The 17,107-nt window shown below is 33.6% G+C and overlaps 1 protein-coding gene across 2 annotated transcripts in view; it reads left to right on the top strand.

Annotated features, from left to right (window-relative positions):
• DNAJC24 (DnaJ heat shock protein family (Hsp40) member C24) overlaps positions 1–17,107 on the top strand; it is a 62,817-nt gene that overhangs the window by 39,934 nt on the left and 5,776 nt on the right. For both annotated transcript variants that reach the window (XM_012785888.2, XM_012785892.2), the window contains exons 3-4: positions 5,239–5,377; positions 16,821–16,889. In XM_012785888.2, coding sequence (XP_012641342.2) covers positions 5,239–5,377; positions 16,821–16,889 — 208 coding nt within the window. The remainder of the gene's footprint in view (positions 1–5,238; positions 5,378–16,820; positions 16,890–17,107) is intronic.

The raw sequence follows: 17,107 nt of genomic DNA, 5'->3' as shown, positions 1-17,107 counted from the left end.
GGTGTAGTACAGTATGCTATCAAAGCTCACTGCAACCTCAAACTCTTGGGCTCAAATGATCCTCCTGTCTCATCCTCCCAAGTATCTGAGATAACAGACACATGACATCATGCCCAGCTAGTTATTTATTTATTTAGTAGAGACAGGAGCCTTGCTATGTTGCCCAAGCTGATCTTGAACCTCTGGCCTCAAGTGATCCTCCCGTCTTGGCCACCCAAAGTGCTTGGATTACAGGCATGAGGCACCATGCTTGGCCAACACTTAACTTTTTAAAATGTTTTTATGTTATTAGAGTTGGCAGATTTCCTCAAAAGTATTAAAACTATATTTCCATAAACTGGTCAATTCAAACTTTTAGCTAATTCATATTAGTTTTTTCATTAACTTTCTATGTTTTTATTGTACTTTTCTCTCTATTAATATTGGAAGAAATTTCCCATTTTTCCTTATGGCTTAGAAAGATTTGCTAAATTCCCTTTTTTAAATTTAAACACATCTGAAAGTATATTTCTATTGAGATATGGTCAACAGATAAAAAATGCACAGATCTTAAATGTTCAGTTTGGTGAGTTTTGATACTATGTAACCACCATCCCAAACAAGATACAGAACATTTTGATTACTCCAGAAAGTTCCCTTGTACCTACTTCCTTAATTCCCAACCCCCTTTCTCACCTAGAAACCAATTTTGATTTCTACACTGTAGGTTAGATTTGCCTAAATTTGAATTTCATATCAATATAGTCATACACTATGTGCTCTTTTTCTTCTTCTTTTGCTTAACATAATGTTTTAGATACTCATTTGTGTTGTTGAGTATATCATAGTATTTTTCTTTTTTATTGTTGAATAGTATTCCTTTATATGGATTTAATACAATTGTTTATCCATTCTTCTGTTAGACCTTTTATGTTTTATTTCTCTTAGGTAGATATCCAGAAATGGAATTTCTTAATTATGGAGTAGATGTATGTGTAACTTTATAAGCAACTACCAAGTAGTTTCCTGCCAGGAGTATATCAGAGTTCCAGTTATTTCATTTTCTCACCAACATTTTGTATTACCAGGCTTTTTTTAATTTTAGCCAGTCTATTAGATGTGTAGTAATATTTCACTGTGATTTTAATTTGCATTTTCTTAATGACTAATAAAAAAGCTTGAGCACAGATTCATGTACACATTGTTCATCAGTTTTCTTTGGAAAAGAGTTTGTTCAACTTTTTCCCGATTTTTAGTTTCTGTTTTTATCAATTTATAGGATTTTTGTGTGTGTGTATTCTGGATACAAGTGTTTTGTTAGAGATATATACAGCTGATGTTTTTCCCCAGTCTGTGGATTGTTTATTCATTTTCTTAGTGGTGTCTTTGAGCAGAAGATTTTAAAATTTGGTGAAGTTCAATTTATCAATTTTCTGTTGTTTAGGTTATACTTTTTGCTGCCAAAACAATCTGTGCCTACTGTAAGGGGCAAAGATATATTCTTGTGTTTTCTTCTAGAAGCTTTATGGTTCTGTGTTTTATATTTATGTCTATGATTCATCCTAAATTAATTTTTATGTATGGAATGAGATAAGGATTGAGATTTTTTTCCACATAGATATCCAGTTATTTCAAAACCATTTGTTATATAAATACTTTCCTTTCCTCATTGAATTGCTTTGTCACCTTTGTTGAAAGTCAATTGACCATACATGTTCCATTGCTCTATTTGTATATCTCTATTCCAGTACAACAGTCTTGATTGCTGTTGGGGTTTTGATAGGGATTGCATTAATGTATCAGTTTAGGGAAAATGGACATGCATCTTCCCATCCACAAAAAAGTTAATTTTTTTCCATTTGTTTAGGTCTTCTTTGATTTCTCTTAGTAGGGTTTTATAGTTTTCAGTGAAGTCTTACATATGTTCCATTTGCCTTATTCTAAAGTATTAATATTTCTTTTTTATACTATTGTTAATAGTAATGTCTTCATTTTCTAATTGTTGCAAGATTTGCTGTTTTCTTAATTTTGAGTTCATTGCTTTGAAGAGACTAAGTTCTTCTAACTCTAGCAAAATGTATTCCAATGTATTCTGAAAGAAAGTGGAAGTTATTTCAAATAAATAAACATTTCAGCATTAATTTTAGAACATACCTATTTTATTGACTTAGGGGTATCAGTATTTCTTCCACTTGACTGGTAAATGTCCTCAGAACTCCCTGTTTGTGAGATTCAGCTGGTATTTTTCTGTGACTATAAGGAAGTCCATGCTATTTTTTTTTAATGGTTGTTCCTGGTTCCTCAATTAGATATTAATAGTAAACCCTTGGAATATAGAATGTTTTAGATTACATCTGTCTTTCATTTGATAAGTGAATGAATGAAGTGGGAATAGCTTTGGGCTCTCAAGAATGGGAAGATTTGGCTAGTGGGCATTAAAGGAAATTAAGGGCAAGGAATAAAACTTTGCCAACAAGAGAAAAATGACTTTAGTCTTTAGGGTGATTAATGAATGATTGAACCTTCCTCCCACAAGAAGTCTCATATTTAGAAATAGTAAGAAAAAAATTGACATTCACTTTGGGTTCAGAAGGTCTTGAAACCTAGGATTAGGGGTTTGTTTTCCCATTTAATTCAATGGAGTCATTTCAGATTTTAAAGTTGAGAATGTGTATAATATTGACACCATTTTATTAGTAGCTCTTGTAATTGAAATTTCTTAAAAAGTTTTAGTGTCTGTGGTATTCTAGTTTTGAACCATAGATATATTTTAATTACTTATGGCTGTGAAAATAAACTACCACAAATTTAGTGGTTTAAAACAAGGGAAATTTATTCTTTCACAGTTCTGGAGTTTCTTGCTATAATTGCCATTTTTTTAATGGAATGTACCCATTAAGTGGATGTTATGGAATGATATTGAATTCTAGTAGCACAGTTGAGTAACTTAAAAAGCCTCAGGTGGTGAGCTACTTATTTCAAATAGTAATCAGGAAAATACCAAATTAGGAAAAGAGATTGAATTGTACTTTGACTATCATAGATCTTTTATGTGACCCATAATAAAATTTTGGGACAGTTTTTAGTTTGGGGCAACCAGGCACGAATTCCTGGTTTTTTAGGGCTTTCTTGGTCAGGTTGGTGCATGATCAGGCCTAACCTGTTCCATTCATTGTACCAGATAGACTTTCTGTAGTGGCCTATTAGTAATTACCTATCTTTTAATCAATCTTTATTCCTACTTTATAGCTAGAAGTTTAGAATGATTTCTCCAGAATCTTACTTAATGCTTGTGACATATAGAGATTACGAGTTAACATGTAAATGTATTTTAAATGTATGCTGTCATATTTGAATATGTTACTTGTAATATATTAACATGGAATCATACCAAGCTTGTTATACAAATCTTCAATAATTGTTAGAGGAATGGGTCACCTAGAGAACTTTAATGCGGCCAACTCCAGTTTGGCTTTGGGATATTGCTTGAATATCCCTTGTAGAGATTGCTAAAACCTCAGTATGGGAATAACTTTTATGAGCATCATTTGATAAATCATGGCCAAAGAAGAAGAAACAGTAAGCCTTAGTTTTCTTTTCATTTCTTCAGTCATTATATTAATTCATTTAAATATCTAAATGTTAACTTGTTGATAACTGATAGATTTGGCATAGGAAAAGAGGTAGCTTGCCAAAGGGAAATTGAAAGCCTAATTCTCATTGTTTGCTGTATAATCTTTCTCCCAGCATATATGTTGCTTACTAGTTCTGTGTAACCAGATATCAGGATGGTTTTTGCCTTGCTAGTGAGCTCTTCAGCAATGTGAAGTTCATCATGAAAGTGAATCTACTGTTGAAGGCAATAGTTCACAATATAATTAAAAACTTACATATTTTCTGAATTCTGTGTTGAGAACTGAAGTCATTTGGCTTCCTGGTACTTTCCACAATTTACTGAGTCACTGTGGCCTTAGCAACTTAGATAATAAATGACATGGTACTTAAAATTTTTTGTGCTTTTTTAATGTATGTAAAGCAGTCAATGAAAGAATTGAAATGATTATACCATTAGTTGATGAGTATATGAACCAACCACATTGATGTGTCATGCAATGTGAATATGGATATTTGCCTGTTTTGTTGCAAAAACTTGGAAGAAGAGAGTAAGAAAGAAAAAGAAAAACTATTCTATGCTCAAAGGAACTTCCTAAGTTTACTTTGGAAATTGAAATATATTCCATAGTATATTAGATAAAACTTTCAGAGTCATTACTGGTTGAAAATTCTATGTAAATACTAAAATGGATCTTTATTTACTTGAGAGTAAAAAAATATATATCCGAATATCTGCTACTGTTAGCCATGGATTATTTGAATGAAATGTCTTTAAATGTAGATAATCTTTCTTCATTTGTTTGTTGAGAGACTGCTGAAAAGAAAATGACATATTGATTCTTTCAGAACTATTAGATAAAAAGGAGAGGGAGAACCACAGAGAACATAGAAGAAAAGGAAGGAAGGAGATAATCAAATTGATACTTGGTAGATTCCTATTCATAAACTACATTTACATTAGCATCTGAGAATTGGCATAAAACTTTCTTATTTTGACCAAATAGTATAAAGAAATTCCTGCATATTGAAAACATGCTTAAAAATGTGTTATATTTAGAAAACTGACATAAGAAAGATTCTTTAATGAATTAACTTATTTTCAAATATTTTGAGTTCTTTAAAGTTGTTTCCTACAAATCTGGCCTAGAATAACCAGTTTTATAATTAGATAAATTTTTATTTTAAATGATTATATAATCCAGTCTCATAAGAAAAACCCTAGTAGTCCATTTTATAATGATATCTCCAGCCAAGCACATTATATAAGCTTCATACTCTGCATAGTTTGTGCTCTTCCTTTTTCATGTCCTGCTTGTGTGCACGTACTTATTTCTATTTGTGTTAGTCATCCTCTCTAGGTAAATTGTCCATGAGACCAATGATTCCATGAGCAAATTATCCAGAAAATGCTGTCTTTGCACGTTGTGACAGATCATGTCACTGGTGAATTTATAGCTACTCCAGTGGTCTAATTAACCTGGCAGTTGTCTCCTGTGCCCAACACTGTTGTCTCATTGCCTTGGCATCTTAGTTTTCATCTTCTCATTACCTTCTCTCTTAACTAAAGCTCAGATTTATAATTTTTTTTTCCTTACCTCCACTCAACTCTCTCTATTCACCACCCCCCTTATTTTTGATTGGCAGTATCATCCAGATAAACAAAGTACAGATGTACCAGCAGGAACAGTGGAGAAATGTATCCAGAAGTTCATTGAAATTGATCAGGCATGGAAAATTCTAGGGAATGAAGAAACGAAAAAGGAGTATGACCTGCAGCGGCATGGTAGGTACTTGAGGTGTGAGGCACAGCACGTCAGCAACTCTTTGAAGCACAATCTGCAGCCAGTCCTGGGGAGCTTTTCCCTGCATTTACACCAAGTTATTATTGCCGCCTTTATTCCTCCCCTCCATCATTGTTTTTAATTATGCCCTATTCTTAGTAATGATTATTGTGTATCCATTGAGAAGTTAACAAAACTACTAGGATGTGGCTTCTTGTGAAGCCTTGAAAGCTACTTTTTATAACTACTGAAAAATGTTTAATTACACATTCCTAATTAATATACTTTATATGTTTAAAAACTTCTTTTTGTTAAATTTAATTATGTATGTTTTAAGTTTTTAATTGTACTTTTAAGACTGTCTACTGTATAAATTGACTATGTAAATGAAGATACTATATAGGATTATAACATAAAGCACTCTCCTGTCTTTAAGCTTGTTTTAGGCTACATTTCATGATTATCTCCAGAATGATCTATTTCTTATGAGATTGTTATGAATGATATTTCAGGAATGCACATTACCAAGAAATTTTAAAAGTCATTTCTTTTATGCTTTTTAGAAAATAGCTTGTTAAAACAGTGACAAGCTGTTGTGAGAAAGAAAGGAAGAAATGTAGGTCAGGTTTGTCACACATGGACTGCAGTTACAAGAAGTGATAGGCTGTCTTTCAGCACTGGCCTTGGGACAGGAGTCCCTCAGCTTTCTATTTGAACCTTCAATATGTACCCCACATGCTAATGGGGGGAGTCAATAATCAGTTACAGCCTGTGGGGAAAACACTCAATTGCTCTCTCCAATAGCACATCAGGCTCAGCATTGATAGGATGTCTTGATAAAAGCTGACTGTCTCTGTAGTTGACTGTTGAATCCCCTTTCATGCCTTACACTGGCACACCAACAAACCTCACAAAAGGATTTTAAGGCTTCTGTTACTAAAGTTATAAAAGTTTGATTTGAGAAGCAAAGCTTTATTTTTAAAACACAACATTATAGTATAAAGCCAATGATATTTGTAGAACATTCATATTTATTTTCAGAAGGAGTTTTACCAATAAAATTAAGCATTTTTATAGGCTATGTGTGATACCTTTGTGTGAAAACACTTAATGAACTATTTGTTTGTATACTGGAGTATTTGTTATTACTAGTGACTTATTCATTGTACTGATCAGCTCTAAGGCCTTTCTACTTTTTTAAAGACTGATGAGCTTTTTTTTTTTTTAACATTAAGAACCTGAATATAACTTTGCAAATAATTTGCATTAATTTTCAGATATAGCTTGAGTATTGGGTTCTATTTGGTACATATGTGAGCATCTTTTTAATGTATTTCTTTTATGATGTTTTTGTACTTCTGGCAAAAGAATGTAGAGTTGGCTTCATTTGATGATAAGCTCTATCCATAGATATATCTTTCTAACCTTAGTTCACATGATATAATTTCTATGAAAGTATTGAAACTAATGCACATGAATGTGTTGTGTGTCAGAAGAAATCTGTGTTCCTAAAGTGACCAAGCTCTTCTGGAGATGATTCTCTCATGTTGTTTTTGCACATCTTTACTGGTCTTTACTATATGGGGTGCCGGTTTGCTTAAGATAAGAATAATTGACACAAAACTGTACCCTAAAGAGTGTAGGTATGTATTTTCAATGTCACTCTGCATTTTTGCCACTCCACAGCCTGTGTACTATTAAGAACATATAAGTGAAATTGACTAGAAGCCTGCTGTCTAAAGAGAAAGAGGTAGGGAGGGATCAGGAATCATAAAATATTTTCTCTTAAGAAGCTATGGGTGGGATAGACCAGAAATGGAAAGAAATAGGAAACGGGTTAAAAGTGAGCATAGAATTGCATGAAGGAAGCTTTAAGAGATATTAGAACAAATAATCAACAAATTCAAGCCTTTCTCATTGTCTTTGAGAAGTCCTTGGAACTGTGGATTTCTTTTGAGCTTTGAATCCACGGTTTTAAGCTCTTAATGGAAGCACCTGTGGCCTACTATATCACAGGGGACTATTGTAGATCATTGATGAGGTCACAGTGAAGTTTAGACAAACCAAATAAAGTGAGAATTGGGCCTGATTCTTGATTTCAGATAAATAGCTTGGAATTTATATGAGTTTGTTCTGCAAATTTTTCAGGTGGCTGATTATTGAATTGAGCTTTTGTAGAAGGACAGTAGAAATACAACTTTTCATGACACTTTAGTACCTTAGATCTAAGTGCTAAGTAATTTCCTTCTTTACTAGAGGTTCCAAATAGTGAGAATGCTTTGTTTCAGTTTTAAATGGAGATGGGCTTGTTGTTTAGATAAGAAAGAGAAGCATCTCTTATCCAAATAAAGCTTGTTATTTTTAAACCTTTCATACCAGAGCTATTTTTCAAAAGTCTCTTAATAAACATACTTTTGTTATTTATTTTGAATACTGTTATTAGTTTTTCTTCTTGACTCATCTTCAATAAGTCGCTTCTTAGAAAAAAGGAAATGAACTTGAACTTCTAGCAGTGAGGATTTAGATATGATAGAAGGAAAACCTTTGAGAGAGATAATTTGTTAAAGACCAGGATAGGTTACCAAGAGAGAGAGACTTTGTTATAACCAGGTCAAAGCACACTTTTTTTCTGGGTCACCCCCTGGGGACATGGAAATAGCTTTGTTACACAAAACTCTTTTTGTATGTGGTGCTAGTTCTTTGTAAAACTTTCTTTTCATAGGGTGTGCTTTAAATATGTTTGTTTCCTGCTTACTATTAACTTGCACTGTAAAATAAATTTGAACTCTGTAATACATGGGAAGGAGGCAGAAGGAGCTTTATTGGCTGATCTTGAATACTTTCTCGTATTTCACAGCTCAAAGTTGGTGCTCTGTTGTAAGAAAAGCCTCTTCAGTATTGCCCACAGATATATATTTATGTAACAGATAATTTAAAGAAGCCCTTGTCACCCATATTTCTGTGCTTCTCGAAAGAAATTATCAAATGAGTACTTTATTATAAATTAAAAGTAATAATCTAAGGCAGATAACCTAAAGCACGTACATTTTTTTCTCCTTCATTTCTACTTTTGTATTCCTAGTTGACATTTTAGGGCAATGTTGGCCATGCTGAAGTAAAGCAAATCTAAGAAAAGGATGAGTAATAATCAGTTCCCAGAGATTGTACATTTTGAAAGCAAGTTAAGTAGTGAATTTAATCAATTAGTTCCAGTTGGCATATTTACCTTACTGTTTCTAAGGATGCTTCCAAAGGCTGCCTCTAGTGTTTCCCCCGAAAGGCATGTAGTTATTCAAGACTAGGCTTTGCATTTCAACCAAATGAGCACTTTGGAAAACCCTTACAGGATTTATAAAATATTCACATAAATAGTATCTGTTGGGTAGATTTGGGTGCCTTTATAAATCTTGTGGGGGAGTTTTCTTATTTATTAAGCATATTAAAAACACATCAGAAGTATATCATGGGAAAGTAATAGGGATCATGATTCAATAGCTTTGTAATGTGACAGTCATACAGATAGATCTCTGATGTCTCAGTGGCTCTATTGAATGACACAGCTTATGAGTTAAGTTGCTTCTCTGTGACCTGAAGAGGAACAAACCTTCAAATAAAGTTAATTAGATTAAGTAATGTTTAAAAAATTAAGTGGGTTTTGTTTGGAATCCTTGTTGATATATTATTTTGAGCTATATCTTGGTTCCTTATTAATGAATTATTTTGGCGATGTGGAACCTTCACTCTACACAATTGACCAAGTACAAAACAGCCTGGTTCAAAGGGAGCCGGGCCAGACATTGTGAGTGTGCCTTTGCTCAAAGCTAATCAGCTACTCTCCTTAACTAGATACAGGAGGTCATTTCTGGTGTTCTGTTACACAATTCACTTGGTCCCTTTGTTAGGATAAATTTTTGGGAATGGAAGATAAGCAAATAAATCTTGGATCAAATGAGGAACATATCTTAAAATCCCACCGGCATTTATGTGTCAGATAACTAAATCAACATGTAATTTCTTAAAATAAGAATCCTTCCTGAAAAGCATGTTAAAGACCGATTAACTCCATAAAAAGAGAAATAATACACTTTTAAATGTAGATAATATGAATTTGGGTTAACTGTTAGGAATAATGACTTAAGGCCAGATGATGTTTGTGTAAATTATGTCCTAAAGCTGACTCTTACAAAATACTTGAATTTGTCAGATTAGGGTTTCCATTCATGATCATATTAGTATTTCCATTTGATTTTAGGAATTTTAAAATTGGCTGTAAAAATTTGCTTCGGGTAAAACTTGAAGATAAGCATCAGGGGGTATGTTATTTTGGTGACTATTTCTGAGAAAAGTAAGTATGTGAAATGATGCAGAAAATCCATCTAGACAGTCCGGGACTGGCTTTATCTTGAGAGGGAGAAGTGAGTATAGATAAAACTTTCTGTGAGAGTCCCCCTGCCTCAACTTATTTGTCACAGAAAATGACTATTCACATTTTTTATTACTTTTACTTGAATGCAAATAACTGTTTTTGCAATGAAAATGTATTTTAAGATCATTTCTCATTGATTTTGAATAAAAATTTGGCTAGTTTCAAATAATGCTATAGAAACCTATGGACAAGATTATAGTTGTAATTCTCATATATTACTTAAACACAGTTGGGAGTTCTGATTTAATAATGGAGAAGTGTAGGATTTTAGCAAGTTTTTGTTTCCAGCTTTGACTTTTCTTCCAATTTCTACTTGGTTATTTGACTCAGTTGAAATCAGTAGGTCCAAAATCAGGACTTGGGTCACCTTTTTCATTGCTTGTTTTTTCCATCAGACTTGAAACCTTGGTTTCATATTACACTCTGGTTACTTCTACTTTGCTCTATTTACAATCAATGAATTAGAAATGTCAGTTGACATTTCTTCTTTTTTAATGTTTTTTTCCTACTTGATCTTTTTATTCTCACAGCTACCACAGTAGTCCATCCCTAGATTATAACACATACCCAGATTATTTCCAAAGCTGCTAATTGGCCTTCCATTCTCTACTGCCGCCTTCTCCCACAGTCCTTTACATTTTGATTGATCTAGCTTTCTTTATTCTCACTCCTCTATTTAGGAACCTTTATATAATAACTCTGTTCCCTCCCAACACAACACTTACCCATTCACCTGGAATTTAAATGGGACAGAAGCTTTTAAGCTTGCACCTGTTACTTTTTCCAACTTCATTACCTATTGCAAACCTAATGTGAATTTTCTCTCCTCTGGTTCAGTTAGGGGCTCCCAGACATATCTGCTTATGCTGTTTATCTTTACTCAGAACCACCCTCCCCTTCTGATTCTTATTCTTTGTTCAGATCCAACTCAAGTCATTCCATTTCCCCTACCCCTACTCCCCACCACACTCTAAAGCCTTTCCTGATATTTTAGTCCATCATCATTTATTTCTACCTTCTAAATTTAATTCACAAATTTAATTATTTTGAAATTTTTTTTCTCCAGTTCCTATCTTTTGGTTCTGTGTTTGATACTTTGGAAGGACTAAAAAACTGTATAGACTATGGCTTCGATAATAATTGGTCAATTTTGATGGGCCCTACATAGCAAAGTACATGAAACTTCATAACACTGTTGTAAGTCCAAAGTCAAGAGTTGCTGCCTTTCTATTCTGTGGTACTTGAAGCTTACCCCCGCCCCCAATAATAGATTGGTTTTTAGTAATTTTCTTTTGGTCTGGTATAGACAGTTCAACACAAACATGAGATAATAACAGTTAAAATAGCTGTCATTTACCAAGCACTAGGACTGCGGTAATTGTCTTTTAAATATTATTTAGCAGCTTTGTGAGGAAGATATTAATATCTATTTCCTAAAGAGTTGAGTCTAAGGCTCAGATAGGCTAAGTAATTTGACTAAGGGCACATAGCTAGTAAGTGATAGAGGGAGATTCAAAGAAAAAAAAAACCTTTGAATAACTGTGATAGTCTTCCAAGTTTTATAGATTGTACACAATCTACTATTTTCAGTTCCAAATAATCAGGGATGAGGCATTTTTGAAGTTCAAAACAAGAGGCCAGGCCTACTTCTACTGGTGCTTTACCTGTGAAGCAGAAGGAATTCAGTTTCTGGGTTTCACTTGATACCTTTCATGAGCACTGAGTTTATAGCCAGTTTGTAAAAGCTCCACAGTTCTTCAAGTTCATAATCTCCAAGTTTATAGTTATTCTTCAGTATGGAATTGTGACTCTTTAATTTCATCTGGGAAAAGATTATAGGGCTTTGTGGCTTAATGAATAGGTTTCTAATTAAATGTTGCCTGCTTCTCAATCTCTTATCAAGGTAGAGACATTTCCAAGAGCACAGACATGTTAAAGACAAGAAAACTGATTACTTTCAAGTTGCTTCCTATATGAAAAATTTAATTACATATAGTGAAATGATTTCTAAGAATAAGATGATCGTTTAAAATTAAGTTACTTGGTTTTAAGACAGCAAGATACAATATAAGACCTAAAGGAAAACACTGCTGTTTGCTTTTAACTTATGTACACAGATGTCTTTAGTTTTAAATAAACTTTTAAGCATTTGAAATGCCATAAAAATAAATACTGTGGGCTGCTTGCTAAATGACAACATTTTGGGGATGTGATGTTCATGTGAATAACATGATTTTGCCACACATGAATAACATGGACAGAGCTGCAGATGGACTTGATCTTTTGGCCAGTATTGGGTTGAATAAGACTTCTAAATATCTTGGCTGTAATGAATATAGTTAAATTCCTCTCCCCTGTAGCTTTTTGTTGCTGTTATTTTTTATTTTTACCTTTTTTTTTTTTTAAATTGTAGCTACAGATAGAAACGGTTTCCTGGGATTAGGAAGTGTAATTATTTAGGCATTAAACAAAGAGTTGTTTTAGAAATTTTACTATCATTAAGAGGAAGTTTTAAAAGACTGGAATTCCATTGTCTTGTAAGAAGTAAGAAATATTTATTGATTCCCAAATGGAGCTGAAAAAACCTTTCCTCTTTTAGAAAGTTGTGAATGACCCAGCGAGAGCTCTAGTAAGCTTTACTGAACCAAGCTGCTAATAGTTATTTAATGTTATTCTTCAGTGTGAAAGAATCTCCGTAGATTTTCCTTTTAATCTCTTTGAATTGCAGGCTCATAAACCTCTCTGATGAGTCTTGCCAGTGTTTTCTTAGATCCCACTGTTGAGACAATGGAGCCACAGAATTCTTTTACCTCTTGTTGTCAGACAAATCCAATAGAACACAAGGTCAGAAGGGCCTATACTTCTAAAGGTTGAAAGATTCTTTTTCAAGTAAGCACATAAATTATTTGATTTTATAATTTTATTCCTCCAGAACCACTCTTTTACTATAATGAACTGATTTCTATATGTAAGTAAATTGGAAGTTTTTCTTGTCTCCATATTTGGTTAAGCTTTTGAGTATAGAACAGGGTGTGAACAGCCCTTAGTGTTCCTAGATCCCTTAGAAAAAGTTGGACCCATTTACTTCAAAAGAATCAGGAATCATGTAGTGTCATTGGACTCAAGATGGAGTACACCAAATGCCAGGCAATGCTTTTTTCCAAATGGCTGTGGGTTTTGGTTTTTTTTTGTTTTGGGGTTCTCTCGCTCACTTGCTTTCTATTTTTTTTTAATACTTATTACCATTCTGTAGCAAAAATTCCAGGTTTAGAATCTTGGATCTGTTTCTTTAATTCCCTCTCAAAATTAGTTTGTTTTCTCAACATTTTTAATAGTGTCATGTTAACAGGAGAACTTTGAGATAGGATTTGTGTTTCTGGATACCTATTAAAATGTTTCATTACAATGGGCAAAATATTTATAATATGTATTACTGCAAAAGAAAACTAACTTAAGTGTTTTGAAAATGCCATGCCTGATTAGTAGACAATTATCAAAGCTAATTATAGGGTTCCTGTGAGTTACTTTAGGGGATGGGGAAGAATTCAGTTTTCTAATTATAACCACAATGGTGGACAAGCAGAGATCATTGTTTAAAACTAAAAAAAACACATTGATTTGTTTGTGCTCCTTCCTTGTAATTGTAGTGGGGCTGGGTTGCAGGGGGAAGGAATTTGCTATTGCCCATCCCTGGACACCTGCCTCTTAACAAAGAATCTTGGTCACCCCCCACCGCCCACATTTAGATTTACCTTTTACTTGAATGTACCCTGTCTGCTCATTATACAGTTCTCCAGGGATCCAATTTTCCCCTGAGTTAATCACCCCAAGCCTTTTTCAAAAGTTGTTAGATTACTGACTTTCAAAGAATGCACATTTTCTTAAGAGTCTCTTTATTCCCTTAATTTTTCTTTCCTTATTTCCATTAAAAAATGTAACCCTTAGACTCTCAACACTTTACCTTTAAAACTTTTTACTGAAGTACAATATCCATACAGAGTAGTACACAAATCTAAGTGTATATAGCTTGATGGATTTTCACAGTGAACACACCCATTTAACCAGGAGGCCCCTTGTGACTTCTTCCAGTCACCATTCACTCTTTCCTCCCCCCAACACCCTAGGGTAATTTTGCCAGTTACATTTCATACAGTATGTTCTCTTTTGTGTCAGATACTGATTTTTAAAACCAGAGGCCCCACAGAAAATTGGACTATGTGCCCTTGGTATTGAATAATCAGGTCACACTATGCACATGTTTAGACAGCCACAGAACATGAGAATATTTTAATACCCTCCTTTTAACTCTGACCTTAGTTAGGCAAAGGACTAACCATTTTTTGTGTTCTGCTTTCCATTTACCATGAAATATGGTCTAAGTTAATATTTGAACCAAGAAATAGGTAGCTACTCTAAAGTTCCTGTGCATAGAGATAAAAAAGAAGAAAAAATTATAAAGTAAAAGCTACTTTTTTGAGTAGGTGGAATAATAGAAAGGGTTGCACATGAAATAGTAACTGTGTGAGTATAACAGTAGCTTCCCAGTAGAGAAGCAGAACAATAGGAAGCTGACTTGCTTGGCAGTTATGTTTGCAAGTTATTTCTCATTTATTATTTTTATATAAAAATGGCATAATGGACATATATGGATGGATTATCTTTTTGTACTGTTAATAAATTACAAGTTAGGTTAGATTTAAAAAGCTGATTCATCTTGTCATTATCTCTGCCTCGTCTGATTTGCTTTAATTGATTTCAAAATTACTTAAGATATATCTATAAGATACCCTAGATATAAGCAATTTGATTGTAAATTAATTACACCTGTTTTTTCCCCTAAACAAGCTCTGTTAAATGCAAATTACTCCCATTCCTCAAACCTAAAACAGTGTTTAATTTCCCAATCCTAGCAAGCTACCCTGATCCTTCTGAGTAAGAAATTAAAACATGGTAAGATTATTTTCCCATCCATGAGACTTTCAGATAGACTTTTTTTGAAATTAGGAATAAATTTGTACCTTCTGTGTAATGTCCCCATGGCTCCCATAGCACCATGAGTGGTGCTGCCCCCCAACTGGCTTCCTCTGCTAATGTCTACTCTTTACTTTTTCTCTCCTGTCCTGTGTGTAAGGTAGGAAACAAGGGCCTCAAGCCCCATTCCTTCCCTAATTTGACAGGAGGATTGAATGTTTTGCATTTTGGTTTATTTTGTTCTGAAATTAAAGTATTCAAAATAAAGAAGATGAAGTTTTATACAGAAAAAAATTAGAAATAACTGAATAACATACAGCCAAGTATACTTTATGTAGAATGTGGAAATTATTTTGCTTAGAAATTACTTAGCGTACTGTTAAAAACTTCACTGGGCATTACGAAGATGGAGGAACTATCTCCAACCACTGGCAAAGTCTTCATCCTTTGAATTTTATGGAATAGTCTAATAGACTGTTAGTACCCAGTAAATATGGAGTGGTATAATATTTGACATAACTTAATAGAAAACCATGGTGAGTTCAAAATATTGTATAATCTTTTCATCTATTTTAAAATTATGTAACTCACCAATAAATTTTGAACAGGCAGTTATTAAATATAATTAAATAGCAGGCATTCACACACAGAACAAAGAAAAGCATTCTTAGCAAGTGAACAAGAGACTAGTGAGACAGCTAAAGAAAATTTCATTGGAGTGGGGAGTAGATTTTAATAGTTTTTTTTTTTTTTTTTTTTTTAAGCATTGACTTCTAGAAGAACAATACAAGCATACAGGAAATATAGCATGTCTTTTAAAAAGATAAGTGCTCCGCATCTATATTTGCGTCTTTGTCCCAAAGAATACTTGTTTTAAGCAAGAGAGTCTATGCTTCCACTACCTGGACCACACTCATAGTAAATTTAGGTGGAATTATAGGCTTCCTTGGACCTTCCATCTCTAGCAAAAACTTTGGCCCAGGAAACAACAATAGAACATCAACACAATATATTTGTGTTGTGGAGTTATTGAAATATTAAAACAATTTTCACTTTAAGTTACTTATTCTATTATAACCAATTAAAAGTCAAATGACTGACTGATAGCCCCTTACAGTTGGGTAGTACTTTATTCTTTAAAGCACCTTTAGCCTGATCTCATTTAATTGGAAGAACACCCTTCTTTCTATTAGTCTGCTTGAGCTGCTATAACAAAATACTGTAGTCTAACAGTAGCTTAAACAAAATGTATTTCTCACAGTTCACGAGGCTGGAAAGTCCAAGATTGAGGTGCTGGTTGATTCAGTGTCTGATGAGGGTTCTTCTGGCTTCATAGATAGCCTCCTCCGTGATGTGCCCTCACATGGCCTTTCTTCTGTGTGTGGAGAGCTCTTTCTCTTTTCCTCTTCTTATAAGGCCACCAATCCTAAGGGATTAGGACCCCACTCTTATGACCTCATTTAACTTTCATTACCTCTTAAAAGCCTGTCTTCATGTCCAGTCACATTGTGGGTTAGGGCATCAACATGTGAATTATGGGGGGCACAATTCAGTCAACATCAACCTTCATGAAGTAGGTGAGAAAGAGCTCATGCCTGTCTTAGAGATGGATGGAAAAAACTGATACACCTAAGGTTAAAAAGCTAGTAAAATGTAACTAAGGTTCAGATACAGTTATGTTTACCTAACTTCCTTTGCCTGCTTAACTACAGATATGTTTTATTTGACAAAAAATTTCCCTGTCTCTTACAAAATAGAGGTCACTAGTTGATAGCAAAGAATCATCAAAATCAACTTCATTCTTTTGCATGTTGCATATTTATGAAAGTGGGACAGACATTGACTATTAAAGTTTATAAGAAGTGGTATGTTCTAAATTTTTCAGTGAGCTGACATCAGGTAACTTTAACACTTCTGTCAAAAGTACTAAAGTAAGTTTTTAAATGATAAATTAGAATTATAGTCACCAACCTGGAGTTGCCTTCTCAACATTCTTCATGGTTGCAATTAAAGTATCAAAATTAAATGTCTTGTTTTATATTTTACAGAAGATGATCTAAGAAATATGGGGCCAGTAGATGCTCAAATATATCTTGAAGAAATGTCTTGGAATGAAGGTTGGAACTTTTTTTTTTCTCTTGACTACAGTGAAGAAAAATATTCGGAAATTTCTATTAATATAACATAAGGAAAAAACCCTCAGGATATTTGGAAATTTGAAAAAGAAGTAATAGCTTGGCTTTCCATATATATGTGTGTTTCTGTTTGGAATATTTTTGTTTCATTCTAAGCTTTATTGATGTCTCGCTGTACAACTTATTTCCAGTTGTTTTCT

Source organism: Microcebus murinus, chromosome 4 (genome assembly GCF_040939455.1).
Source record: "Microcebus murinus isolate Inina chromosome 4, M.murinus_Inina_mat1.0, whole genome shotgun sequence".
Taxonomy (NCBI): Eukaryota; Metazoa; Chordata; class Mammalia; order Primates; family Cheirogaleidae; genus Microcebus; species Microcebus murinus.
The sequence above is the reverse complement of the archived record's forward strand: the minus strand, read 5'-3'. Positions and strand labels throughout refer to the sequence as shown.